This window comes from Liolophura sinensis, chromosome 1, assembly GCF_032854445.1.
Source record: "Liolophura sinensis isolate JHLJ2023 chromosome 1, CUHK_Ljap_v2, whole genome shotgun sequence".
Lineage (NCBI taxonomy): Eukaryota > Metazoa > Mollusca > Polyplacophora > Chitonida > Chitonidae > Liolophura > Liolophura sinensis.
Window position 1 is genome coordinate 22,932,348 of NC_088295.1, and position 27,048 is coordinate 22,959,395.

The 27,048-nt window shown below is 37.7% G+C and overlaps 1 protein-coding gene across 9 annotated transcripts in view; it reads right to left on the reverse strand.

Moving 5' to 3' along the window:
- Positions 1 to 183: 183 nt before the first annotated feature.
- The window catches only part of LOC135461548 (unconventional myosin-XV-like), an 81,793-nt gene continuing 54,928 nt past the window's right edge, over positions 184 to 27,048 (reverse strand). For 5 of the 9 annotated variants that reach the window (XM_064738694.1, XM_064738692.1, XM_064738693.1 and 2 more), the window contains exons 28-62: positions 26,692 to 26,861; positions 26,340 to 26,412; positions 25,604 to 25,810; positions 24,835 to 25,477; positions 24,341 to 24,473; positions 23,986 to 24,083; positions 22,507 to 23,562; positions 21,631 to 22,000; positions 21,159 to 21,304; positions 20,722 to 20,857; positions 20,308 to 20,429; positions 19,512 to 19,627; positions 18,726 to 18,816; positions 17,419 to 17,469; positions 16,936 to 17,050; positions 16,168 to 16,277; positions 15,885 to 15,923; positions 15,555 to 15,682; positions 12,680 to 12,786; positions 11,403 to 11,458; positions 9,685 to 9,754; positions 9,456 to 9,532; positions 9,093 to 9,175; positions 8,484 to 8,614; positions 8,042 to 8,136; positions 7,389 to 7,466; positions 6,866 to 6,956; positions 6,181 to 6,350; positions 5,772 to 5,837; positions 5,514 to 5,578; positions 4,928 to 5,067; positions 4,169 to 4,218; positions 3,943 to 4,020; positions 3,412 to 3,546; positions 185 to 2,770 (exon numbers count right to left, since the gene is read on the reverse strand). In XM_064738694.1, the coding sequence (XP_064594764.1) occupies positions 2,687 to 2,770; positions 3,412 to 3,546; positions 3,943 to 4,020; positions 4,169 to 4,218; positions 4,928 to 5,067; positions 5,514 to 5,578; positions 5,772 to 5,837; positions 6,181 to 6,350; positions 6,866 to 6,956; positions 7,389 to 7,466; positions 8,042 to 8,136; positions 8,484 to 8,614; positions 9,093 to 9,175; positions 9,456 to 9,532; positions 9,685 to 9,754; positions 11,403 to 11,458; positions 12,680 to 12,786; positions 15,555 to 15,682; positions 15,885 to 15,923; positions 16,168 to 16,277; positions 16,936 to 17,050; positions 17,419 to 17,469; positions 18,726 to 18,816; positions 19,512 to 19,627; positions 20,308 to 20,429; positions 20,722 to 20,857; positions 21,159 to 21,304; positions 21,631 to 22,000; positions 22,507 to 23,562; positions 23,986 to 24,083; positions 24,341 to 24,473; positions 24,835 to 25,477; positions 25,604 to 25,810; positions 26,340 to 26,412; positions 26,692 to 26,861 (5,380 nt within the window). In that variant the 3' untranslated portion in view covers positions 185 to 2,686. Of the gene's footprint in view, positions 2,771 to 3,411; positions 3,547 to 3,942; positions 4,021 to 4,168; positions 4,219 to 4,927; positions 5,068 to 5,513; positions 5,579 to 5,771; positions 5,838 to 6,180; positions 6,351 to 6,865; positions 6,957 to 7,388; positions 7,467 to 8,041; positions 8,137 to 8,483; positions 8,615 to 9,092; positions 9,176 to 9,455; positions 9,533 to 9,684; positions 9,755 to 11,402; positions 11,459 to 12,679; positions 12,787 to 14,515; positions 14,545 to 14,589; positions 14,755 to 15,554; positions 15,683 to 15,884; positions 15,924 to 16,167; positions 16,278 to 16,935; positions 17,051 to 17,418; positions 17,470 to 18,725; positions 18,817 to 19,511; positions 19,628 to 20,307; positions 20,430 to 20,721; positions 20,858 to 21,158; positions 21,305 to 21,630; positions 22,001 to 22,506; positions 23,563 to 23,985; positions 24,084 to 24,340; positions 24,474 to 24,834; positions 25,478 to 25,603; positions 25,811 to 26,339; positions 26,413 to 26,691; positions 26,862 to 27,048 lie in introns of those variants that run through there. The other 4 variants (XM_064738698.1, XM_064738699.1, XR_010443371.1 and 1 more) reach the window with 4 other exon arrangements.

Here is a 27,048-nt window from a genome sequence, read left to right on the forward strand (position 1 = left end):
TATGTCACATGTGTTGTAACCAAAGGAGAGACAGTCAGGTTTCCTCCATCCACAAAACTGACCCCCATCATAAAATTCACCAGTCTGGGGTATTTTATAAAACGACATATATAAATAAATAACTTAAACTGCTTTCCATTTCTTATAATATATAAGAAACAACTGTTTTATATAGAAAACATTTTATTTCCAACACATTTATTATGTAAGTATAAAAATAATAAGTTTGCTGGAATGATAACATGATGTCTTCTGCCTACTTGAAAGTATATCACTATTTGTATAAAACATTGCACATGGATATATATTTATTAACAGCTGTCCAGCCGCAGAACCCACATATATTATCATAATACAAAGCTGCTATATACTGAATAGAAATTTTGTCTTTTGACCATCAGATACAGATATGTATATTTAAAGTACTGGTATCCATACAGGATATTTGAAGCACAAATACATTTCACATCACTGATTTAAGTTTCTTTGTCAGTCTTAAGCCTTATGTAATCCACTGTCAGTAACAATTTTGCAACAATCACTTGTCACAAACATATTCCTGACTCCTGAACACAATGACAACGCAATGAAGACTCATTTAATTCTGTTTGATAAAAAGAACAACAGGATAAATCAATGTTCTCGTATATTTGCTCAATCTGAAAACATATTGTACTGCATATTCTTTTCATGAGATAAAGTTATCATGTCATATTCTAACAATATTTGGGATGATATGTATAACTGCAATGGTATGTCTGTAAAGTTGATATGTTCAACATATTTATATGTATAAGTGTATATATATAGTGTATGTTAAAACTCCTATACAAAAATGAGAGTAATCACAATTCAGATATTTACACACGTTCTACCTTTGTACAGAAGCTTAATAATCTTCAAATATTATTATACGTCATTGCTACTGAAGTTATTCTATTTCTATCGTTTCACAAGGTGTAAATTTGTCCAGTATTATGCAAATAATCACTTCAATTTTATTACTTCATGTACGCCATGTATCTCAAAATGACCTATATGTAACCACTGGCATCTCCAATAGTTGATAATGGCAAGTTACATATAAGATGATAGAATATTCTTTGGAAGCTGATATGACCAGCATTAAATATCAGTCAATACATCAGTTTACAGGATAATAACACAGTCGTGCCTCTCACCATCTCCCCCCGCCCCACCAGTCAAAGGGCAGTTTACAGTACATGAGTTGTTTACCTCCCATAACACTTCATACCTCTCACACAAGCAGCACTACTAAGCTACAACCTCCAAACATAGTCACAAAAATAAAACAAAAGTAAAGCACAGCGACACGCCTTTCAGCAAAGCCATTTTCAAAACCTAACTTGAATGTGTACACAGGTATACTATTGTATCACGAACCTCTATCGGCCTCAACAGAAGTGCTATAATGATGAAATCACAGAAATACATGGACGCAACTGAATTCATCTTGGATCTACACCTACAGACATTTCACAGTGTTATGTGTAATACACAGCTATTGTTCTTTCAGAAGCTGGATTATAATTCCTGCATAGAATAGAACTGAAAATACTTTTATGAAATTGAGGACAATCTGAGCAGGCAATTCTCATAACTTCCAATAGTCAAAAGTACAGCTGAATGAAGGATAAATTATTTACTGAATACAAACATGTACTTAACAGGTATGCATCAAAAACAAAGCAGTACCTACATGCAGGCATTCTATATCTTGACAACTTACCAACTGTAAATGGAGTCTACACAGTTTCCCGTACATACGCACGTACTGCTATACATTTCAAGAATTATTTTCTGGCTTGTACCTTGTAATACATGTACATGGCTAAAACACACCGTTTAAAAAATAACTCACATCAATATAATAAGACAATCTAAAATGACACTAAATTCTTTAACAAGTAAACATGTAAACCCAGCCTTAACAGAAATGATAATCACAGAAGATTAAATTCAATATACAGTTGTGTGCTTGTAAAGATACTGAAGAGCTCCTTTATAAATGAAAATGTGACAAAGGCATGGCATTTACTTTGGTCAGATATGTGTATAAATTGGTGTCATTATACACGTACAGGAACAGTGGATGCATTTATTTTGTATCAACTGATCCTCATCCACACACATTCAATAACCACCTCTTCATCCATACCATACATGTAGATTAACATTCACAATAAACTTCCATACTGAAATAAATTTTTGATTGATGTAAGTTGCAATAAGTTGCAGTAATATCTTCAATATCACACTTCTCAGAACAGACATTAGTTTATATAATTAACAGTACATCTGTGACATCAATTAAAAGCACCAATATCCTTTGGGTTGTGGCTCAACTTTCATCTATACAACTGTCCACTCTAAACACACCTTCTCTCTTCTTGATTTAGGATTTTTCACAAAAGCACAGTTCACTCTCTACAAACTCAATTATGTTCATGGTAGGTAACACATTTACCATGTCAGAATATGTACATCTATTCACAATATTACAATATTTGAAAAAATATCTGTGTTTGAAGACATTTGACAGTTCACAATAGTGTGTCAGCAGTAAGGCCTCCATCTCTGAGGGAAATTTTGTCCAGGAGCATGGAGCTATCACGCTCCCTAGGATGGTTAGGGGAAATTCTGACTGTCCCAAAGCACAGCCAAACTATGTGGGTAGACGATCAAGTAACTGGCGGTTTCTGTTGATCACATGCATATATTGTCCAATCAAATTGGAAATGTCGGAACCCTGGAAATAAAATTAAAAAATTCATGAAGTGTTTAAAAATGTAACACTAAAACATGAAATATAGACATTGCCCTATTTGATATAGTAATGTTAAAACAAAGATAATAAGCGTGAGGGATAACACACATGTATGAAATAAACATGCATAATTTTTGTAAAATGGATTACATGGTCATACTTCAGCCATATGATGGTCTTACTGTAGGTAAGCCTGGCTGAAAATGGATGACAATTATTATATTTATTTCATTGATGTTTTTCACTGTACTCAAGAATATTTCACTTATACAACAGCAGTCAACATTGTGGTGGACGGAAACAGGGCAGAGCCCTAAGGAAACCCACGACCATCCACAAGTTGCTGATAGACCTTCCCACTTACAGCCGGAGAGAAAGCCTGCATGAGCTGGGATTGAACTCACAGCAACCACATTAATGAGATGCTCCTGGGTCAATGCGCCGCCCTGGCATCCTAACCCTCTCTGCCAAGGAGAACCCTGGATGAGAGTTATAACACAAGGACATAAAAACAAGGTATCAACAATGAAAACGAAATTGATGAAATTATTTCTAGGAGCAAATCTCAGAACTGAGAGCACCAGTTCATTCTCTTTCTCCAAATGCTAACACAGATCCAGTACCTGATCAGTTTCAATCCTGATGATCTTCTGCACCATTAGATTGCCCAGTTTCATGTCCATAAAGTTTGTGCCAGAGTCAGACCTGTACCTTCTTGTGGATAGGATTTCACTGAACGAGTATGACATCACACTCTCCTGGGGAAAAAGAAGACAATGAAGCATTAAACCAACATTCTGATATAACAGATTCAGAACCTCAAGATATGTCAATTACACCAGAGCAAACAACAGACCATGCCATCAGGTTTGGTGCTAATGACTAAAGTGAAACAGCTTTTCGAGCAATAACATCTCAAAAGCTCAATACATCACAAAAAGTGGCGTAACTAATTTTAAGGAAATGCGACTCAAAAGTCTTCAGCTGTATAGACAAAAAGTGAAGCAGTTCAGCAGATATATACAGACAGGCAGATAGACAATACCACACGATAATGTGACATTTAACACCATATTAAAAAGCAAGATGACATGGATAACCCATCACTGATATTTTAACAATTTTTGGTGCATAACTGAAGACTTGGGACTTACATGCGAGCTTTTGTCGAGAAAGTTGACACCGTGTTTGTTGACAGCCAGCAAGCATTCTCCTGAGACTTGAGGTACACTCTGAAAAGGATAAGAATGTTAGAAGAATAGCAACTTTAAACATTGTTTTATTTAAGATATCTTTTTGTTTCATTTATTTCATATCATCAAGTTGATTAGATAAACATCTGAAATGTGGATTTAAAGTAAATGTCCACAAGTGGTTTACCTTCACATTGAAGAAGGTTGACCCAAACAGCATCCATCTTGAGAGGATTTCTGCAAAGTGAAAAACAAAAAAGGCATGAAAGCTGTTTTCTTAAACTTATTGAAACAATGTATAACAATAAGACTAACACATGGTTGTTAACCATAAAGCATAACGTATTCACTGCAGTTTTTGAACATCTCCTGCCACAGTTTTCACATGTTTCTACAGTAGTTACAATCAACTTTATCAATGCTTCATGGAACTGGCAACTTAAAGGCAAAGAACACACTTAAATAAAGTATATATCCATTATCAGATGAAAGATCATTAAAAATTGTCCAGAAAAATAGTCTGATTTAGAATTTTTCCAATCAAGTAAAATGCCTTGAAAATAACCAATCCTATGGTGATAATACCTAGAAGATAACAGTGACGTCACATCCACATTTTTTTTCATGAAACAGTTCCTTTCAAGGTCCTTTCAGTGAATGCGTTCATATTTCTGTATGTTTATGCATTCTGATTGATTATATCTAGCAGTCTATGTGTGTCAAGTGTCAAAAACCAAATGCAACATCACTGGTTCCAATATGTTCAGAAAAGGCCACTGCAGAATCAAAAGTTTCAAATGCAATTTACCGTCCAAAAAATAAATAAATAAATAAATAAATCAAACTACTTTCCTAGACACTGTTCATTGGACTTTAATCTGGCATACCATTCATGTCAGAGTCGTCTTTGCTCTTAAGAGAAGGAATTGTGGACTACAGTACTAACCTAAGAACCTGGCCCTGGCTGCAACAGGGGAATGGTTTCTGACCATGTTCAGCTTCTCATGGATCAGGTTCAGCCACTGCTGGTCAGATATATCCTTCCAGCTCCGCACAATCCCAGGTAACAAGTTAGACAAATCCTTCCTGCAAATGAAACAGAAGTAAGACTGTAAGTAACCAGTCGAGTATCATTTTGACCAAGTTAGACAGTAGTAGTAATGTAGCAAGCTTAAGTCCATCTCGCACAAGTTTGGCTGTGGCTTTAAGTCAGGAGGTATGTCAGATGCCTGACCTGGTGCAGAGGTTTCCTCCTGCCCTCAAACACACCTCTGTCTTCGGTGAAATATTCTTGAGTACTGTTCTTACAACTTGAACTCAATTACAAATATGATGATTTTATGTTTTACAGGGAAAAAAAAGACACCACTTGTATATTAGAAAGGATTAGAAAGCCACTCTTATGTTAGGAGGTATGATACATGTACATCTTTACCTAACATTGATACTAACATTTTAGCAAAAGAACACGAAGTACAACTGGATTAGAAATTTGTTACCAATACGTGAAATAATTGCATTCATACACTTACATGAGAGGTAAGTGCATACTGTCAGTGGCCCTATACTGGAGAGCTCCGAGTATCGCAATCTCCTCCTGAAAAACAAACAGGAAACATCATAACTTCCTCACAGCTGGGTGTCACCGAAAATTGTTGAGCAGACTTAAACGACATTTCTTATCACATGACACTTATGTTTTAGATTGTTTGAAAAATGAAATCTACCAGAGATGTTTCTATTTCATTCCACACAATCTGCTGCAAAATCTGTCACTTAGTTTTACTTACAGCAAAGTTCCTGTCAGGTGGCCCCTTCATCACCACCAGGAAGCCATCTTGATAATCTGGAAGAGTCTGGAAGCCAAATAGTTACTTATTAAAAACTGGAACTAAAAAAGTGCATTCGCATTAAAATCTAGTGTACTAATTAATCTGTTTTATTTTAGTTTATTTTCTTTGCTGTTTTTGCCATGATATAGCCAATGAGACAATAATCCATAATTATTCATTCATTCTTTTTTCATTGCATTCAATGAAACATTTATTATTTAAACAGCGTTAACACTTTTGTCAACGGTTTTGGCATAGTCCTTTTGTAATTGTACTGATTGATGCACTTCTTACCAAAATAAAAATGACTCTGTGACAAGGTGACATAAGACACTGATAGAGCAGCAACTACTTTGTAACCACTTACCTGAGCAAACATCATCTCCAGGTAGAGTTCATTCTCTGCTTTCTTTATCGGGAAGAACCACACTGTCCTCTGGAAGATGATGTCATAATCCTTCTGAGAGCGCGACAACTCACACATCACATCCATCAGGTACTCGTCCCTGTTCAGTCGGTTAAACTGGCGATCAGGCGCTGAAATACGCAGGTCACTGAATACACTGATACATATAACAGAAACAATGCATGTCTATCTGTGATGAAATAACAGAAGTCAGGGATCAGTCCTGCAGAACTGTATAGCTAACTGTACGAGATTATAAAAACTCCACCTGATGACAAAATCTCTGCCTCCATGTACCCTCTACAGACAACAGTGAAACAGGAGTTTCTACATGAAGCATTCATAATGAATACCATAAGTATTAAGTGCCATTTTTGCTATGTGAAGTCCAAGTCAAATGATCTTAAACAAAAAATGAATACATCTTAAACAGAGGATTTAATAATACTTCCAATCATTACTGTACAATTTAATATAAAACAATCTCTGATGACTGCCACAATGAAGATAAATCTTAGATTAAATTTCGATGTCTTTCTAAAACCTGTCAGATATATTCCAATCACAAACCAGTCAAGCAATATATTCAGTGTCATTTTTAAACTTCATGTACTGCTGCTTTGACTAAAATCAGCTGTGACCTTACCAATGCGCACAAAGAGAGAATATTCTTCAACCTCTGTGGAGTCACTGATGTCAAGTCGCAAACAGATCTCTTCAATGGCATCTCGTACCACCTGGATTACAAAAGACAGACTAGTTGAATGGAAAGCAAAATCAGGAATAAACAGAAATGCGATATCTAAGTCTGTCTGGAAATCTACCCCATTACATGGGACACATATAATGACAATTGACACCATGTCACTAGTATCATGTACAATGTAAAACTAAAACTTTAACTCCAACATTATCTCAATTTTCAACAACAACCAGTTCGTAAAGTCTCCTCATCATTTATTTATTTATTTATTTATTTGACTCAAGAATATTTCACTTATATGACGGCAGCCAGTATTATAGTGGGAGGAAGCCGGGCAGAGCCCAAGGGAAACCCATAATCATCTGCAGGTTGCTGGCAAACCTTCCCATATACATCTTCATTTCTGAACGTCTAAGAACTACTTTCCAAAAGAAAGGGAGAAAGCAGTATTGGCAGATACACTTACTGTGCAGGCCTTGACAGCAAGCATCCCTCCTCCAGATCCAGCAATGTAATACCTCTGCCGGCGACTTGTCCTCCCACTCTGTCACCACAAAACAATACACAACCATGCATTATAAACAGAAACTCATATTTGAGCTTGAATAAACATCTTACATTTTTAAAACGTGGCAAGTGCATGATATGTCCATTGGGTTCTTAGAAGCACAGGTAGTGTGGCAGACACGACAGAAAGCCTGATAAGCATCTCAAGAATATGCCTTCTTAGGGTCACTCAGGTTAATCATACTTCAGCAACGGCTCTGGATGCACCAACATGCTTTGTGATTTGACATTTCCAAAATAAAGAACAATTTAGAAAACGGAAAAGATTTTGAAACACTGAAATTTTTCATAACATCAGAAGACATTTCTCAATTACAAGTTACAAGGATAATTTAAGTCACTGTGAGTTTGTAAACAGACATATTTCAAGAAAATGTTGGCAATCTTTAGTTTCCTGCTCCTTGTTGTGTGTGGGTCAACAAATGTTTGACTTTTTAGAGTTTTAAGTGAGTTTCCTTTCTGGATAAAATTAGACTGGAGTCTATCCAAAACCCAAAGAGTACAAGGGGGGATAACCATTAGAGCACACTAAGGGGGAGATAATTCACTTACAGTTAATGCTCTTAACTCTTCTTTTGTTGGCACATTCTTTCTACCTCCATATTTGAACGTCTTTCTCAGGTTTTGCAAGCATTGTGAAGCAGCTCCTGAAAATATAAAATCATCATATTTTAATAAAATTGGTCATTGGTATGTTTGTTGCTTGTATGCTTTCGGTTTAACATTTAACGTTTTACTTTCATCATGACTTTTTGTTTTACTTTTATCATTTTCTAACAGGACAGAGCAGGCCAGAAAAGGAGTCAAACTTGTCTGAAGACACCAACAATGACACTTCACTCAGTCACAGTATATTGACACAGCACTTATCACTTCTACAACTACTCCTAATCAAGAAGACAGAGACAAACTGGTGTCTTTGTTCCAAACATCAAATTTTATGTTGTTCAATATGGTGGCAGGTGTTCCTATTGCCACCACATTTTTAACTTACCACTGTATGTCCTGGCTGTATCACTGGCAGTAGTCTCCAGGTATTTGAACAAGTAGGGCCTGAGAACTTCTGAACAGTCAAAGAAAGCAGCAATGATGGAGAAGAGTCTCCAGCCTCTGACACAACTCTTCCTACAAACACACACAAGCTCTTTCATTATATATAATTTCAGTTATCAAAATCCATGGAAAATTTCCAGAATATCAAAAATTTTTGAATCTTAAAAAACACTTCTCACCTACTCTAAAATAGACATTGTACAGGCCATAAAATTCAGCCAAAACAGTGCACTTCATTTAGAGGAAAAAAACATCATAAGGTATTACTTTTGTTACTTAATTGCTTACTTGTATCATCCTTTCCTTGAAACAACCCTCTATAAACACATTTCTAGACAAACATGACTCTCAAAATCAGATAAAATGAGTAAAAGTCATAGATGACATAGATCAAATACAGTATTGGAGAACACAGCTATCTTGATTAGTGTTTTATACCATCCTTAAGTGTTCCAATGTCTATTTACACAGTTCAACACAAATCTGCTTGAAAAAGCGAAGAAACAAAAAAGGATTGTTAGTTAATGTTGTGATGTTAGTTAGAACTTACGGCCGAATGCTCTTGTTGTTGGTTGTTTGTTTACACAACTGCACATACACCTCATCTCTTAACTCAGTAAACTTGTGACACACCTGAAATCATAACCCCCAGTATCAATGCCACAATTAATATTTCATTCCTTAATTTATTAAATGAATGCAGTAATAATCTCAAAATACTGACATAAGTGACATGCTGTTATGTTACATTGTGCATTAAAAAAAAAACAATACTTCCAAGAAGCCTCTTGAGATGAAGGCAGTAACTACAAATTAAGATGCTGCATTTATCACACAATTTCCATGAGGTACCAAAAGATTTTCTTAGCCTTCCTTTCCAGTTACAACTTTAACGTCTCCCTACTTGACTCACCCCTAATATACGTTGGATACAGGTGATGTCCTCTTTATTGTCCTCCAGGGGGTAGTCTCCCATAAACCGCATGATCTCTGCAAACAAGAACAGACAGTGGCTACAGGACAAGACTACAGGGACTAATGAAGAACTAACTATCATTATTTTTAAAAAATGGACACTTTTACACAGCTGTGTGCAGTCGGCAGGTGTCATAAATTATGACTGAATTTTTTTCAGGACTCACCAATGAAACAATCCAGTGCTAGTTTGTTGAGCTCTGGGGGAAGTTTCAACAGAGATGCTTGGATTGGAGACTAAAAAACAAAAAAGGAAATTTTTGATAATAAGTACAAGATGCTTCTTCCTTAAACTAACAACTATTAGCTCATGTAAGTTCATGTATCAAAGCCTACATCAGCCTTGTACAGGAGACATGTGTGAGTTAAGCCAGGTATTACTTTGTCCAAATATCAAGGTCCTCCAGACTATACATTTTCATAACATCAACCAGGCCTTATATTATCCTTGTGTCAGGCATCAATTATACATGGTCACATCACTATTTGCTTTTAAAGGACTTGTATAGAAACTAAACAATCATTTTAACCATGAGCTTCATCGTTAACATTAATATATCTTCACTTATCAAAGGAAAAGGCTACAAAATACAGTCATTATCATCAGATTCACAATTAATTTTGTGAAAACTTAAGTCTTAAAACCTTTGAATATTTGAATTCTAAGGTTGGCTTTTCAGGCCTACGTGTAACTGATCTTGTTAGGCTTTGATGACTTTTTTTAACCTAAATTACTGGCAAAATATTCTTGAAGTGCATTATGCGACATAGAGTAATACATATAATACATCATTCTGGCCGTAAATACAAGGTTTAGAGGAAAACATAAAATAGAAAATAACTTGTGACGTCATCACTGCCAAACTTCATCATTGTGGTCCATAAATGACCCTATGGAATTCAACACTTGACTGCATTTCATCCAGTTAAAGTAAAATTGAAGGTACTTTTGGATACAGTTTTCAGCAGTCTGATGACAATGACTTCATTTCATGTGGGCTTTTCCTTTATTTGCATATTTATTGAATAGAAACTCAACACTTATTTTTTGTGACCGTGAAACTATTAAAATACATGTGCTTAATTCATAGAGAAATGACCAAGACAAGGTGTTATATAAAATGGAGGATGGAATTATTGAAAACAACTCCATGACAACACTACATGTTTCACCAGACAACTTTCATAAGACACTGTTATATTAAGTTTAAGTACACGATAATAGGTGATGCTTTCATGAATGGCAAGTGGTTACAGGATAACACAAACACTCGAGAGTGCAGTGACAGACGGTAAGTGAACAAAACGACTGTTTCAATCACTTCAACACATTAAGCCAAATAAGTACATGTACATTTAAAATCAGACCTGATAGTATTTGGTGTGTAGATGTGGACCACAAGATGGGCCTAGCTCTGTCTGGAAGTCTATCTAACAGCAAGTGGTAATTATATATGATAAATTTACCTCAAATGTCCCTAATATAGGACCAAAATACTTCAAATAGTTATAATATTGGAATAATCTGAATAAAATGTTCACAAAATAGGATTATTTTAGTTAACTATGCACCACACAAGATTCATATTCCTTATACTATCAACTGCTAATATTATAATTAAACAGTGAAATTAAACCCATCTATGTAGAATCTCAAACAAATGTATACACATGCCTCCACGCTGTCTGCAAACTGACCATTACATTACATTAATGTTAAAATGTAAGTGGTAATTAACATGCCAATGTCCTGTTTCATTTTCATTTTTTAAAAGAATATCATGCACAATGTACTTCAAGTTTTTGTTTTGAACTGCAGTTTTATATGTGGGCCCCTTATGTAACATAATTTCTCAATGATATTACTTGTAAGGTCATGTCTTACCCGTGTCCATTTAACAAGATCAGCTTGTTCCTTCCATGTCCATTCTGCTGAAGCTCCTGATGAGGCAAAGAAAGGAATGAAAGCTATGTCACAATTATCATCCATTGTTTACTGTCCATAAAATGAACAACTAAACTAAATGAAAAGTCTATTCCACTACTGTCCACACAGTAGCATGTTTACCCACAAGATAAACCTTTCAGAGGCATGCTGACCTGAAGAACACACACTCCTCCTACCCTATTAACACTTGCATGTACTGTACACAAATATCTTACAAGGCTTTTTTCAATGTACATGTTGTATGACCCAGTTTCACACACACAGCACAATCGCATCATCATAGAGCATCAAGCAACAGAAAGGGTGTAACTTTTTAACCAACTTAAACACTTCAATTCTAACAGTCTTCCGTTAGAAATTCACTAAGTGTATCAAAGAGAGACGTACACAGGCATACTCATGTCTACGCTAGCAAAAGGTACCTCAATAATAGACGTCCATAAAGCAAGTAATACATGAATGGCAGATCATACATTTTCTTTGATGAACGGTTTACACTTCTGCCTCCTTACCAACCCATAATGCCACATCAATCGTTCATCAAATAATCGCTTACATTTACTTATTTATTTATTTCATACATGTTAAATGCTGTATATTCAAGAGTTTTTCACCAATATAATATCACTTTAAGAGGAGTGTGTATACTTCCCATGCACCTCCACATAACAGAAAGATATTTAATATGTATTTAATATTATATAATCAAATCTTTTGAAAAAACAGTTTAATATGGCAATGCCATATGTTTTGGGTGGACAGGCGATACTGTTCCCTGAAGATGAAATCATGCCACATGTTCAAGGGACCTGTCCAAGCAAACTATGACACCCAACAGGCTACATTATGACAGCTCCTTTTTTCTTACAAATGTCCAACTGAAACAAATTATATACTTAAATAATGTATACTTTTGTATTTGTCTTTTAAGTCTGATACAATTTGATAAAACAAACATACATGTACATATTTAATGTATTCATACAGCTGAAGTCAGTCAATAACAGATATACCAGTATAGCACTGTTAGTTGTCATCATTATCAATTTCTTAACATGTGTTTGAAGAAAATTTTATTGAGTATGTGAATAATTATTCATATTGGGATATACTGCATAAATATCCACTCTGGATACTAGTGTCAGTAACACATGTTAAACCCATTAGTAACACAAGGATATATAGGATGTTAGTAGGTTAAGCAACACCATCACCTTTCCCACGACCCTGGTTATGATTCTGTAAGCTTTGTAATTTCATAGCTTCCATCATTTTGACAGTGCCATGTACGGATCCGTCTTCACTGCGCACCTTCTGATACCTTAAAGTCAAGATAAACATCTGTTAAGGCAGAGTGCTTGAAAGCCAGCAGTAAGGAGCTAAAGCCTACCAGAGGATAGTGTAGGACAGGGACTATCCCAGCTGGGCTAAGGGGATGTCAAAACACGATGAGGAATGTCGTACCAGGAATATTGAAATGATAACCCAACAACAACCCATTTTGCTTTCAAGTGTCAGTTTAATGCTGTATCTGCATTACTGGATGCATTACTGCACTACTGGGTTTTACAAAGCAGCCGCAATTTGCGTCTGGAGAAATGTTCATGGCAACATACAGTGAACACACGTTACCGCGGCAAATGCGCTCAACACAACAATGCCACAGCTTTATAATATCGTCATCCAGGATTCAACATAAAGTTGAAATATCAACTCTGAATGAAATATTACCGTGGGAATACAGCTCATACCTACTGATCACTTTGGTGTTTACCAAAACAAGTTTACAGGGTTGTCATTAGGTTACCTGCAATACCAATCTTATTCAAAGTCAGATTGTAGGTAGACTGCTACACCAGCAATGATCAGCAAATACTTATATGTCCTTATAACATGCAAGTCATTGACAAATCAAGATGGACAACTTGTCTTAGTTGGATTTCAAGTAACAAAATGAGCATCACCTCTGTTCCGTGTTGGTCCTCATCCCGTATGGTATAAGCATTTGGCCCAGCTGGCTGTACCGACTTCAGGAAATTTACCGAACATAGCAGGACCTTCTGATTGATAACAGACTCTTTCATTCAGGTTTTGGGAAGATAATTTTGTAATAAATCTGAGTTTGCTAGGGAAAAATAATGCAAAGTCACATTATTTTTCTTCAAGCAATGACTCTCCCGAGGCGGTTTTCTTGCCAGCTCATCCTAAGAAGTTACTGCAGTATCCTGCCCATCATGCACGCATTGTGACACAGGCAGCCATTCTCAGTTTCCTGTTCGTAAATGTGTGTCCCACTATGTATCAGTTTAACACTTAAACTAACCGCAAAATCCAGTTTATTACATAGATATCTGTCTATCCACTATAAGAGACCACATTGACAAATGAGAGCTAATGAGAGCTAATAGGACGCGACAGCCAATTATCATGTGACGCTTTCAGCGCTAGTAATCGGCAAAGTTCATAAGGGCTTTGACCAATATGGCTACTGGTAGTGAACTGTCCCTCAGTGCCATATCCCCAATACTGAACTTCATCTTCTCAGATATAAAAACTTTTTATGTATACTGTATGTATAAAACTATATGTATAATGGCAGACTTTATGTTCACTTCAAACTAGACATTACTGGTAGGCTGGATTATTAATAGCATAGCAGTCTACATATAATCTGGCTAGTATCAGACTGCTTGGGATACAGAAAGCTGGAATAAAGTTGAACATAAGTGGTAGTGGATTGTGAAGCTGCGCTATGACCATGTAACGGCAGGGGGGTGCCACGTAATCCGGAGGGTGGGGTCAGGAGTCAGCACAGCCCGGGGATCAAAACTAACAACTTCACCTAGTTTGAAATCTTCACAATTTTCTTGAGCACCAATGAGTCTTTCTGAGATGTTATTTCTCAAAGACATTTTACCATCATTAAAAGAGTTTTACATCGGTTGTTTTCCAATGTTTTTCTTCCTTTGCACTTGTGTGTGACTAAAGTTATTAGTCAGATCCCTGGCCGTAGTGCTGACACAATGGGAAGCGCAGACGTATGAACTTACTCTGAGAGATATCCCGGTGATGAGCGTATCTAATAAAAGTAAGGACAAACAATATTGATAGCTGCCCTTTCCATTTACAAACAAATATGTACCGCTCCAATTGTAGTTGAAAACTTCCCAACAAAACATAACAAAAACCATAGAATCCACGAGCCCAGCCAAATCACCACAGTCAATCCCTCATGCAACAACATTTACCTGGGGCTAACTCAAGGTCTAAATCGCCACTACTGGAAAGTCTGTAAGAAGTGGGCAAAGGGGAGTCAAAATCTTCTATGATACCAATCATCATACTTTTGTTACCTTTATCATTCAAATACAGCAATGCTTGAATTTATACCTATCTTAAAATATATATATATATATTATACAAAACATAAATGTACATTAATTATACTTTCTCCCAAGAAAAGCTTGAACAGGATTTCTTGAATTTTCTTTACAGTAATTCTGACCAACAGTACTAGCACTTTTCAGTTCTGTAATCATGCTTACTGCAAACATTATGTTAGCCTTGAAACATTGAACACTGAAATATTAACAAGTCACTTTTACATGTCACTTGTAACCTACAGGCTAATCAACGGACTTTCACGATGATAAAGTACCGCCCTTTCAAGATAAGAACGAGATGAATTCACCCATAAAAATTCACTAGATACAGATGCTGAATATCTAGGGAAGAGTATAATGTGGAAGAAGACAAAAAGCAGATTACTATAAAAAAATAAATATGAAGGAAATAAAGTATCAAATCAACCTACAACATCATTCCCATAAAACCTCTTACGAACATGCATGCAGTTAACCAAGGGTATTCTAAATGTTCACAGATATAAATACAATTCAAATTATGAAAGCAATGATTTTTTGTCAAGAAAACTAATCGTCCACATTTGCAGTAAATATTTACAACAGAACTTTATGAAAGGAAGATTGTTTGGTAAAAGTGAATTATTTTTTATCTGGCCTGAACGATAACAGTAACATGGCTGCATAGGCCTGAGGACATCCTACATGAAAATAGAGGTAACCTTACTTGTTGACAGAATCTCTGAAGTTGAGCATGGCAAACTCCATGAGCGAGTACTTGCCATCTGGCACACCTGTGCTGGCAAAGCTCACATCACTGCGATCATCACCATAGAAACCGTTAATGACGTCCTCCTGAAACACAAAACTCTATCAGTCAACTAAAAAATGAACAATAACTTCAAGCAATTTTTAAATTTTGGCAGTTCTGTTTTCAATTAAAACAGCCTCTGAAAAAAATTGTCACTAAGATGTTAGATATCAGATGAATTTTATAAAAACGCATGATTTAACTGTAACTTACATTCTGAGGCAATGAGAGCGCTTATATACTTACTCTGTTGGTCTGATGCATGATAGGCTGAGCCAAGTGAGGCTGAAATACAGACAAAAAATGAGTCTTCACACAGGACCATTGAAGTCAGTGAAGAATACAACTTCTTCATTCATTTTAAAAATTAAATTAAAGAAGAACAAATGTATATGAAACATGCAGCTGACTAAATCTATGCATTCCTTGTCAGCAACATTACAATCGTTTCTCAAGAACTTCAACCAAATAAATATACTAAATAACTACCTCAAATCTAATAACACTTGGCATGTCTGGCTTTTCTCACCTGGAAACGTCCTTGATGAGATGTTGTCTCCACTTCATGTCTAGCCAGAGGGCGCACATACTCTGCGGGGAACATGCCAGCCACGCCATTTAGAGAGCCATATAGCCAGCCTGAACACAGAAGTGAGAACAGTGAGCTATTCCCGGATGTGTACAGTGACTTGACTACTAAGTGCCTAAGTCAGTCCATAACATAGTATATCATGCATTACACACCTGTTGTCTACTAACATACAATTTCAATACACATTTGGGATATAATGCCTCAGTATATGTAACACATACTGCATACATGGATGTTACACATTAATAGTCTGGTATGACAACTGATCAGGTGAATTTTCACTGTTTTTCATCTAGGAGTCATTTTCGTTCCTGTCTTTATTTACTATGCCATTTATGAAGGCACAGAAGATATGTGAGAGATGTCAGCCATGTATCTCTCAATGATCACATGTGTAGTTCTGCCTCCACACCTTTATATTTTACACAAGTCTCCCATTCATCACCTACATGTAACTACACTGTTTAGAGGTATCTTGTCCAGACAGAGCTCACCGCTAGTTTCACAACATTAACACCATGTGCCCCACTTCCCCAAACTTGTTTTTAAATTTTTTCTTAACATTTTCAGTACATGTGTTCTTCTTGTGTTAACTACACAAGAGCTGGTTATAAACACACAAGAACAAAGCAGCAAATAAACAGTGATTATGGCAAGGTGAGCAGACTGTCACGTCATATGGTCACTTATAACAAAATTACTGACCATTCTCTCCCTTTGTGTCACTGCCACCAAGGGTTATAATGGCTCCTTTCTTAAAACTGAGCAGTGTGGACTCGCGGGTGATATAATCCTTGATGGCAATCACATAACGCTCGTTCTGAAATATACATGTAGAAGCCCATCAACAACGTCACAATGTGGTCTTCCTTCACACAGAAATGAAAATACAGATTCACACTCATTACAACTGGAATTTACAGACTGTCAACTGTACAAAGCCTTGAACCAATGACAATACCCCTTGAAAATAATACTAATGCAGGCCTCTCCATATATGCAAACAGAAAAACTCATGGAAATTAAAAGAAAACGCACTATTACCTAAAAAAAAAAGTCTGCACAGAGAAAAAGACAAAACAAAAACAAGATGAAGAAAGATTTAATATATACGAACGACTGAGGCCAACTTGCCTTGCTACATTATTAACCATAACATGGAGATCTACAGATATAACACAAACTCACCTTTTCACTCTCCATGCAGAAGGAGTCTATAACTTGTTTGACATGACTTGCCTTGAAATGAGAGAACAGATGCACGTTTACAAGAAAAGTCAGAATGACATCAACTAGCCTAGCTTCAGGGGTTTCTCTCCTCCCTGGTCTACAGTTTCAGTGTACCTCTTCTTCCTCATCTACATGTTCAGCCAGCTATATGACCCTAGGCTAGAGATTTTATCTGCTGACATTAGTTCTGGGTCATTGCTTAGTGTTAGCTCCTCCTTGTACATCTGGTACACAACGTACAGATTGATGAAGGGAATCACAGATGAGAAAAGTAACAAATTAACACTGATTAACACAACTCCTAGACATGCTAGAAGCTGTTACTGAAAAGGAAGATGATGTAAACATATGTGAAATGATGCAAAATAGAAATACTGTCCACAAGAAAACTACTCAGACCGGCCAGTTTATCCCGGAGGATGCATAATTACCTCTATGTCAGGAGAGCATCATAATATGAAAAAATTCAGCACTTTTCTTCCTAACTGATCTTCTTTAAACACTTATTATATGACAATAAAAAATCAACAAAAACTACAAAAATCAGCAAAAATGTCATTGTCACTAAAGTTGAAGACAAAAAATAGAGTGACACTACTTGAAATAATAAAGTGCAAAGAAGTATTAACTAGTATTATCCTTCATGATTCATGCCATCATGTGGTGAGAACTTCACGTGGAAAGTGTCAGTTGTAAGACTGATATGCAGCGTTTTACACCCATTAGGAATATTTAATACGTAACTAATCGTTTACCGTACTTGTAACAAACTATTCACTGTAACTAAATAATACAATACTTCCAATACATTTGATGACACTATCAACAGACTGTAATGTACACCATCTACAACATTTGGCAAATATTTATTTCTCCTGTGAAATGATTCTGACCATTTAGGCATTATCCAACCATCAGACATACCCTAATTAATCAACCATTTCCCACATGAAAAAGCACTTTCAGTGCAATTTATGCACATTTTTCATTTGATTTTGGAAACAAAACTACATTGGTTGGACTAGCCAGTTTCAGGGCTTCACAAAAAGTATGATTTCATCAGTCAACACACAACAATGTGCTCAGAAAATACTTGAATAAAAACTTTGCAAACATGTGAAAAGGTTGAAGATTTACATTAAATACATTTTTGTTTATTCATATGTAAACAAAGAAGCTTGCTTTGATAAAAACAATATATCTGCCGAACAGAATCAATGATAATAGCTAGTTTGAATAATGAATGATGTTGCAGAAATCCTTACCCTGTTTGTGAAGAAGACGATGGATTTGCCCCTGAAGTTCACCTGGACTGTGTTAGCCGTTGGCAGCACCACATTGATCACATCTTCAAACCTGAAATGAATCACTTTCATCGTCAACTATACCAGGTTTCCACATTAAATACATTACAACTGTATATATATAAGAGATATATACTTAGTATTTTTAATCTGGGAAAATCACTATCAGAATTTCAAGCCCCTGTGTCCACCATAAGAAAGTACGTGCTATTGACATTCAACAGCTCTGGACAGAAACTAGCAGAGCCTCTGTAGGAATAATGCAGTGACAAAAATCAGGGTCAATGAAGCACACAGCCATGCAGTCTTGTATGATCAGTCCACTGTGTAAATATATTAGGCTGATAAAAGATGGCCCTGGGAACTTCTGATAATTCTACATGATATTCCATTTTAAGTTGCAGAGCATGTCTGCTTCAAAGCAACTTTCCTGACCCAAAACAAATCTCTAAGTAAGTCATGACAGATCCACTAGCGAACAGCGTCTATCACACATAGCTCCATTCACAAATACAATCAGAACCACACACCATGTCACTATGATCAGCAAAGTCTTCAGCATTTATGTCAATTTGACAAACAAGATCTTTGTTAGCCCACTTGTAGATTCTCCCTTAACAAATTTTATCACAACCAGTTTTCTGTACTGAAATGACCTAAATATGTTGTCTTCATTACAGAACACATCACAAATCAAATACGATATCATTATACAGATTTGGTTATTTAGTTAAGAAGAGGACTGACCTGATATGCTGCATGACAGCGAGGTAATCCTCCACTAGGTTCCTCTCCCGCCGGATAAGGTATATCCCCAAGTGACTGACCCCCAGGAGCTGGACATCGGCGTAGTGACCACCAGACTGTGACACAGATATGTGACACAGCATGAATAACATATATATATGACATAGCATGAATAACATATATATGTGACACAGCAAGAGCAGCAGGGATATATAAGAGAGCATGACTTGCAGGGAACTTGTGACACAGCAACAACAGCAAAGATGTTTGACACATCAGGGATATTTGACACAACAGAAAAAGCAGGAATATGTGACACAACAAGACCAGCAGGCATAGGAGACAAATACTGATCAACATGGATATATCATGCACTTCATGAACATAAGAACAGAAAAACATACCAGTTCATGAACAACAACACAAACACAGCAGTTCATAAAAAGGCCAAAAACATAAAAGAACACAACAGTTCATCAACAACAACAAAATAACACAACAGTTAAAATGGAGACAACTGCATTTCATGAACAGCAAAAAAAAATACAGCAGAACACAGCAGAATATGAACAGAACACACCAGTTTATGATACCGACCAGAAAGTTGTTGTAGAGCATGAATAGAGAATGCACTACATAGGATAAACCATAAATAACTCCCTAAAAAAACAAAGAAGATGGGTAACTTTAACCTATAATACATGTACCTGTATCATTATAATTGAGGTTAAAATAACCAAGTCTGTTTTAATATGGTCCTTCATTAAAAAGGCTGCATAACAATGCAAACACTTACAGCCACAGGGAAGAACCTGCAGAAGTAGGTGGGCCACTCCTTAGCTGTATCCAGGATCAGTTTCTTCACCTGTGCTTTGATATTACTGGTTAGATAATTGCTCTTGGTGATTCCATAGCTCTCTGCAAATCAAAATAGATACGACCAATCTCAACAAGATTGCATATCACAGCTCCAAACAGACTGAGCAATTTGTATATTGGCTAACTGTATATAATTGTGATCTGTGGAACCCAATTTGCATTGTTAAAAGTTCTGTTCAACTCAAAATGCATCAGATAGAAAGCCAAGCAGTACATTTTGTCCATCTATTCTTTCAAAATGAAACCTCTACATTGCATTGTTTTATCTGTCAAAAACCACTTCCAGATATAGCCAAGGAGATGGGTGACCTCCGCACGTACATGGCCTTACCTAACATGCCTCTCATTTTGATTCTGTCATCTTTATTGATCCTTATACACCCATTGTTGAAGACATCTTGTACAATTTGACAGAACACCAGGTGGAGTGCCAACGGGTTATCCAGCCTCTCATTTGGGAAAAACACCTGCGGATGAATGAAGATCAGAATGAACAGTTAGTAATAAATGCTGATTAGAAGAGAAGTATCACCTGTTGCCTGATTTAAATAAGTATCAGACCAAAAAAATAGTTAAAAACGATACAAATGTATGCAGCCTTGACAAGTATTTACGTTACGACAAAATCTAAGTGAAAGCAACCTGAAGATTTGCGAATGAATTGATCACTTTTAATTTTGTCTGAACCCAAGGTATAAGCATACTTCAATGTACCTTACACGATCTTCAAATCAATACTACTGCCATGATGTGTCTTATTGACGGTACCTCTTTGCGGACATGTAGCCTCCATGGTACTCTCTGATACATGTAGAATGTCTCTTTGTTCTGAGGATAGAGCTGGGTGAGGATTTTCTCCAGGGCACCATAGTCTACATCTGGCAGGGATTTTACAGGCTCCACATTAGGCACAGCTGGGGACATGAATAATATCTAGTGTTATCCACTTTTAAGTCAATAGGATATTGCAATAAGGAATGTACAGGTACTGGTAGAAAGACAGTAACAGTTTTCTATTTCGCAACAAGTATCTTAATGCACCAGTCAAAAATAGGCCTCCCAATACGATTTGGTGAGGGTGTGTCAAAAAGCTTTGCAAATACTGTACCTTTAATGAATTAAGAAATCCACTATGCTTTAAACATTAAGATTAACTTTATATGAACATTACTATTTTGTTTACACAATTATGTCAGAAAAACTAAGGTGTTATGGCAAGACGTGGTCTGTGTGTACTCACGAGTGAGTGGCTCGGTCTGCACTTCCTCACTTTGTACAAATTCTGGTGTAATAGGCTGGGGTGTGGGAGGGACATAGACGGGTGCTGCTGGTGTAGCCTGCTCCACCGGGGCAGGAGGTGGAGGGGCTGGGGGCGCCTGTGGGGGTTTGGAGGGTATGGTGGAGATGGGAGGTGGAGGTGGTGGTGCCTCTGTAATCACACTAGCATACACAGCCTGGAAGGTGGTGTCTACAGTCACTTTCTGTTTAGTCTGCTCCTCTTCATCCTCTTTAGTGACAATTCCCGCCCCAAGTCCAAGTTTCCTCTCCAACAGTTTCAGTGTGTTAAAATGGGCTACATTATCTACCAGAGACTTGCTTCTTTTGGGACCCTAATAAGATGAAACAATATGAAAGTATTTTATTACCAATATTCAGGTAATATACCAGTTAGTGACAGAAACACAACCGTCATCAAGGATTTTAAAATGTCAGTTTTTTGTCATTGACACAGAGAAATGCCGAAGAGTTCTTTAATTTTGAATAATAATAATAATTAACTGTAAATACTGAATAGTATTTAACTGTCTTATTACTCGATGAATATATTTTGAAAGCATTTTTTTTTCTGGCCTTTGAACACTGAATATCATAAACATGGAATTTATTCCCAAGTCAATGACGACATTATCTATTTGAGAAATATTATGTTGTGTATCAAGTTTCCTTCTCTTTTCTTTGATGTCATTATTCACCAAATGTGGAGCACCATAACATGTGTAAACCTAATGGAACAGAAAAAGCGTTCACATCCAAATGTAAGCATAAAGTACATTTTACATTCCACAAATTACAATAACGACCATCTCTTCTAGGTGTTTCTAAACAGTTCCAGTACCTTAGCCCCATCCTCCTCATCTGGAGGGGGTTTCTTCCACTTCTTCCTCTTAGACATTCGGTCATGGATAGACTGAGCAATCTGTTCATCAATTTCCAGCCTCCCCACAACAGGTCTGGGTTTCTCCTGTTTCTCCACCGGTGGAGGCCAGCGCACCTTACCTACTCTGACCGTCCTTGCTCTGCCTTTGGTCTCTTCTGAAGGGTCATCATCGTGATCACTGGCAGAGTCATTCCCCTCCTCTTCATGAACCAGCTGGCCTGGGGGTGGGGGTGGAGGCGGAGGTGGTGGGGCGGGAGTCTCCACAGGCATGCGTGGGGACTTGACGTGAGCCTCGTGGTGGGTAAGGACATTGGGTGGTGGCGGAGGAGGTTCAGCATGCACCATACGTGTCCTTTCTCCTGTGGATTCGTCAGCTGGAGGAATTTTCACCCTCAAGGGTTTACGTTTTACTTCTGGGCTTTTTGGCTGTGTAGGGGGTGGGGGTGGTGTTGGTTCATTGTTTAGCTCCTCAAATGTATCATATAAGCTGTCCGTGGACTCCTGGGATTGGTTTAGTTGCTTCGCCTGTCCCTCAGCCCTGCCCCGGGGAGTGTGCTTCATAGCAAACCTGGAGTGACCTGGAGCCTCCTTCACAGACTTTCTCTCAAAGGCATCCTTCAACTTGCCCACATGCCCTGGGTCACTCTCATCAATGCTGGAGTTCCCTAGTGACAACGAGTTGACAGGGGGTGGTGGTGGTGGCGGTACAGACTCACTGGTGGATGGTTTAGCAGCAGGCTCCTTATGCGTGACAGTGTTGCGGGCAGGTTTGGGGACATTTCCGTTGACGACCACAGTATCGGTCTTTCCCTGCTGTAACTGCGCCTCACGTAGCATAGCCTGCTGCAAGGACTGCTGCAGCAGCTGGTTCTGCAAAGTCTGCTGTTGCAGAGCAGCCTGTAGCGCTGCCTGTTGACTTTGCTGCTGTTGAAACGCAGCTGCCACGGCAGCCTGTTGCTGGTTTTGCTGCTGATATGCTGCGACTGCAGCCTGCTGGGCTTGTTGTTGCTGTAACTGAAACAGAGACGTAAAATTTATCAAATTGGATCACAATGGAATAAGTCAGATAATAATAACACAGACAGCTAAATAAGTTATGAAGTTGCCATAACATTTTACATCTTCAACATCTGAAAAACCGGAACTTTTGTCTTAGTACATTTCATACTCTGTTATGAAGCAAATGTTCTAACAGACAAACAGAAAACCACAGCCTGAAATTAATGCCTGCATATTTTTGGTGTTCATTGGCAGTCTTAAGATAAAGGCATTATAAGTAATTAAAAATTAAAAAAATATAAAAAATACATAAAATTTTTACATCAATGCAGAGCATGCAGAAAAATGTTAAAAAATATGCCCTAACTAATTTCTTTAAGCTGCAGAATCATGTTAGAGAAGTGCCTGGCAACATTTAGTAGCACAACTATCACTTACAATTTGGTTAAGGGCCTGCTGTTGCATCATTTGCTGAGCCACCTGGTCTGCTAGCATTTGTTGAATGCCCAGAGGTTGAACATTTGGAATGGACAAACCTGAAAATGCAACACAGTGATATTATCATTAACATGCTTTATGGGGGAGAAACATAATCATAATTGATGAGAGTAATATGATTATATAATAATCATATTACTGTAGATATAAAGCAGGTAAGTCATCTAGCCTGTTCTCTCATACAAATGACTTTTGTCCATGTACTTATCTTACAACTGGAAAGATAAATACCAAAAAAGTACTTGTTGGCAACAGGCCAGGTTCTGGAGCTGAAATTGTAGGTTTGACCACTGACCTGGGCTCATGACAGGGACTGTTGGTTGTGTGATAGGAACATTGACTGGGACTGTCAGAGGCACTGTCCCAAATCCTGTAGGTAGTCCAGTGTTGGGAACCACAGTGTTGGGAATCACAGGGTTAGCACCAGTCTGGAAAACACACATGCCATCATAGTGATATCACAATCCTACACCAGGTTTAAATGATGCTTGAACACGAGTAAGACATGACAAAATTTACTTTTCACAAAATGTAAGCACAATTATACTAGATGGTTTGTGTTTTGAGATTAGTTTTCACATGTCATTTGTGATTTCATTCCAATACCTGCAAAACACCTACTGCTTGCGGGTAAACACATTCTACACATTGGTGTTGAAAAAATTTATAATTATCACTTAAACCAATTATTTTGGGATCATAGTATGACAAAGTATGACAGAACAGTACATTTACACCAAATGTACAACAAATGTACTTGCTCCAGTAACAAAGTATTGTCGTTGTTACCTGTGTTGGAATTCCCTTCCCTCCCCCTTTGATCTTGTTCTCCAGGTCCTTACTATCAGACAGGGGTATGTGTGTATCCAGGGCTTTGTTAAACACATTCTCCACCCAGACTGACCAGTCAGTGTTAGAGCTGACCGTGGACATAGCACGGCTAATCTCCTGATGATTATCCTCACGCCGTCGTCTAGCCACCTGATCAGCCGCCGAGCCCCGTACCCCTTGGGGTGTCTTCTTGGGACCCATCTTTACGTAGCGTTGGTTCAGTTTGCTATGAGACAGGTCAGGGTTTTCTTCTAAAGGCTTGGCGTTGCCGTTGGGCAGAGAGCCATTCATGTAGCGCGAATTGAGCTTCGTGGAGGGAAGGTCCACCCCAGCCACATCTGACTGGTCCCCATTCACATGACCATTGGCCAGTCCCGAGGGGGGTGCAGGAGCTGCACGTTTGACATAGCGCTGGTTCAGTTTACTCTCCTCTGCCAGTCCAGCTTTATCCACCCCAGGTGGTCTCTGGTTCATGCGGGATGTCTGAGAAAAGCCAATGTTCTTCAGGAGTGAGGCGCTGAGACGCGACTCCTCAGGCGACAGAGGTTCTGGCAAACGACCAATTATCTCCATCCGTCTGTGTAGGTCTGGGTTGTGGGGGCTGAAGGTAAAACAGCATGGTTGTAAATCATGGGTGCTTGAAGTTTGCTTTCAAGCATTCAACAAATATATGCCATTATACTGCCTGTTGTTTATTTATTTACTTGATACTGATGTATTTTCTTACGTGTGTTCAAAAACTTTACGTCGTGTCGATGTTGTGTCCTTGCTGCGATCAGATGACACAAGGAAGAAAGATTTCAATGCTGGGAAGCCTGGCGGTATTTCCATCTCACTGATGAGATCTAATACATAGTCAAAGCCCATCAGTTCGTAGGAATCTGTCTCCTCTCGCAGCTCTACAGTCCAGCCTCGGCTGTTCTCACTTAGCCCTCTGCAGAAATAAGCAAAATTGTTTGACTGATTGGCTCACATTGGCTGTCCTTCAGCAATATCGCGGTGATGTATTATTAGAATAGCAGTCTAATATATTTCATTACTGCTTTATGCCATCCTCAAGAATACACCAGCAAGTTTATGATGGAAGAAACAAAGATGAGTCTTACTATACAATACCGATCACACACAAAACTGATAAATTTATTTGCAAGGTATTTTATGCCGATACTCAAGAATATTTCACTTGTCCGACAGAGGCTAGCATTATGGAATCCTAGCTCTAACCTCACTAACGTCTGCAGGTTGGTGATAGACTTTCCCATTTATGACCAGAAAAAAAGTCAGCACAAGTTGAATTCACAGCCACCAGAATGGTGAGAGGCTCCTGAGTCATTGTGCTGTGCTAGCATGTTAACAACTCTGGCAAGAATAAAAGTTTTGCATACATAAATGTACACACAACAAAATTATAAATACAAGGACAGAAACACAAAAGATAGAAACACAAGCTTCCATCAACTTACCGCTGTTTTAAGAGGTGAGCAACAAACTCCTCCCCAGTTGTCCAAGACTCCACGTGACCAATCATGACCTCGCCTGAAGCAGAGCGTCATGAAATTTAAATGTATATCATATCAAGGTGTAATCAGTTAGTCAGTTCAATTGGTAGCCAGCTGAACTTATCAGACATTCATCTCAATAACAAAAATTTGGTATTTTTTTCATGTTGATTCTTCATTCTTCATGTTGATTTCAAAGCATTAGTACAGTATTCAGTACCAATCAACACATTTAGCATTTGTGACCTGTGAGAACAAAGTATTGATCTATAAATCTGTTTCAATATTTTAAGGTTCTGAGTGCTCGAGAGCTCACCATCTGGCATGCGAGCCTCCAAGGCCATGTTAGCCCTCTTCCGGGCTGTCTTCCACTCTAGAGCACAGGGTGGATATATTCTGTGATGTCGTGGGTCTATCCCCTCACTCTGTAATGCCTTGTGCTGACAGAAGGCCTTGTAACCATTGTAACCAAAATCAGAGACATACCTGATGGTGAGGAAATGAGAACATTTTGATACAGTTCATTTCATTGACACATACCTTTAATATACTGTAATTCTGTATCACTTCAAAAGCAAAAAGCTGGATGTAATCATTCATCTGCTATTATCCATTTTCTGATTTTCTGGCAAGGCATATGATACTTGTCAACGTACATTGTAGTTTCACACCA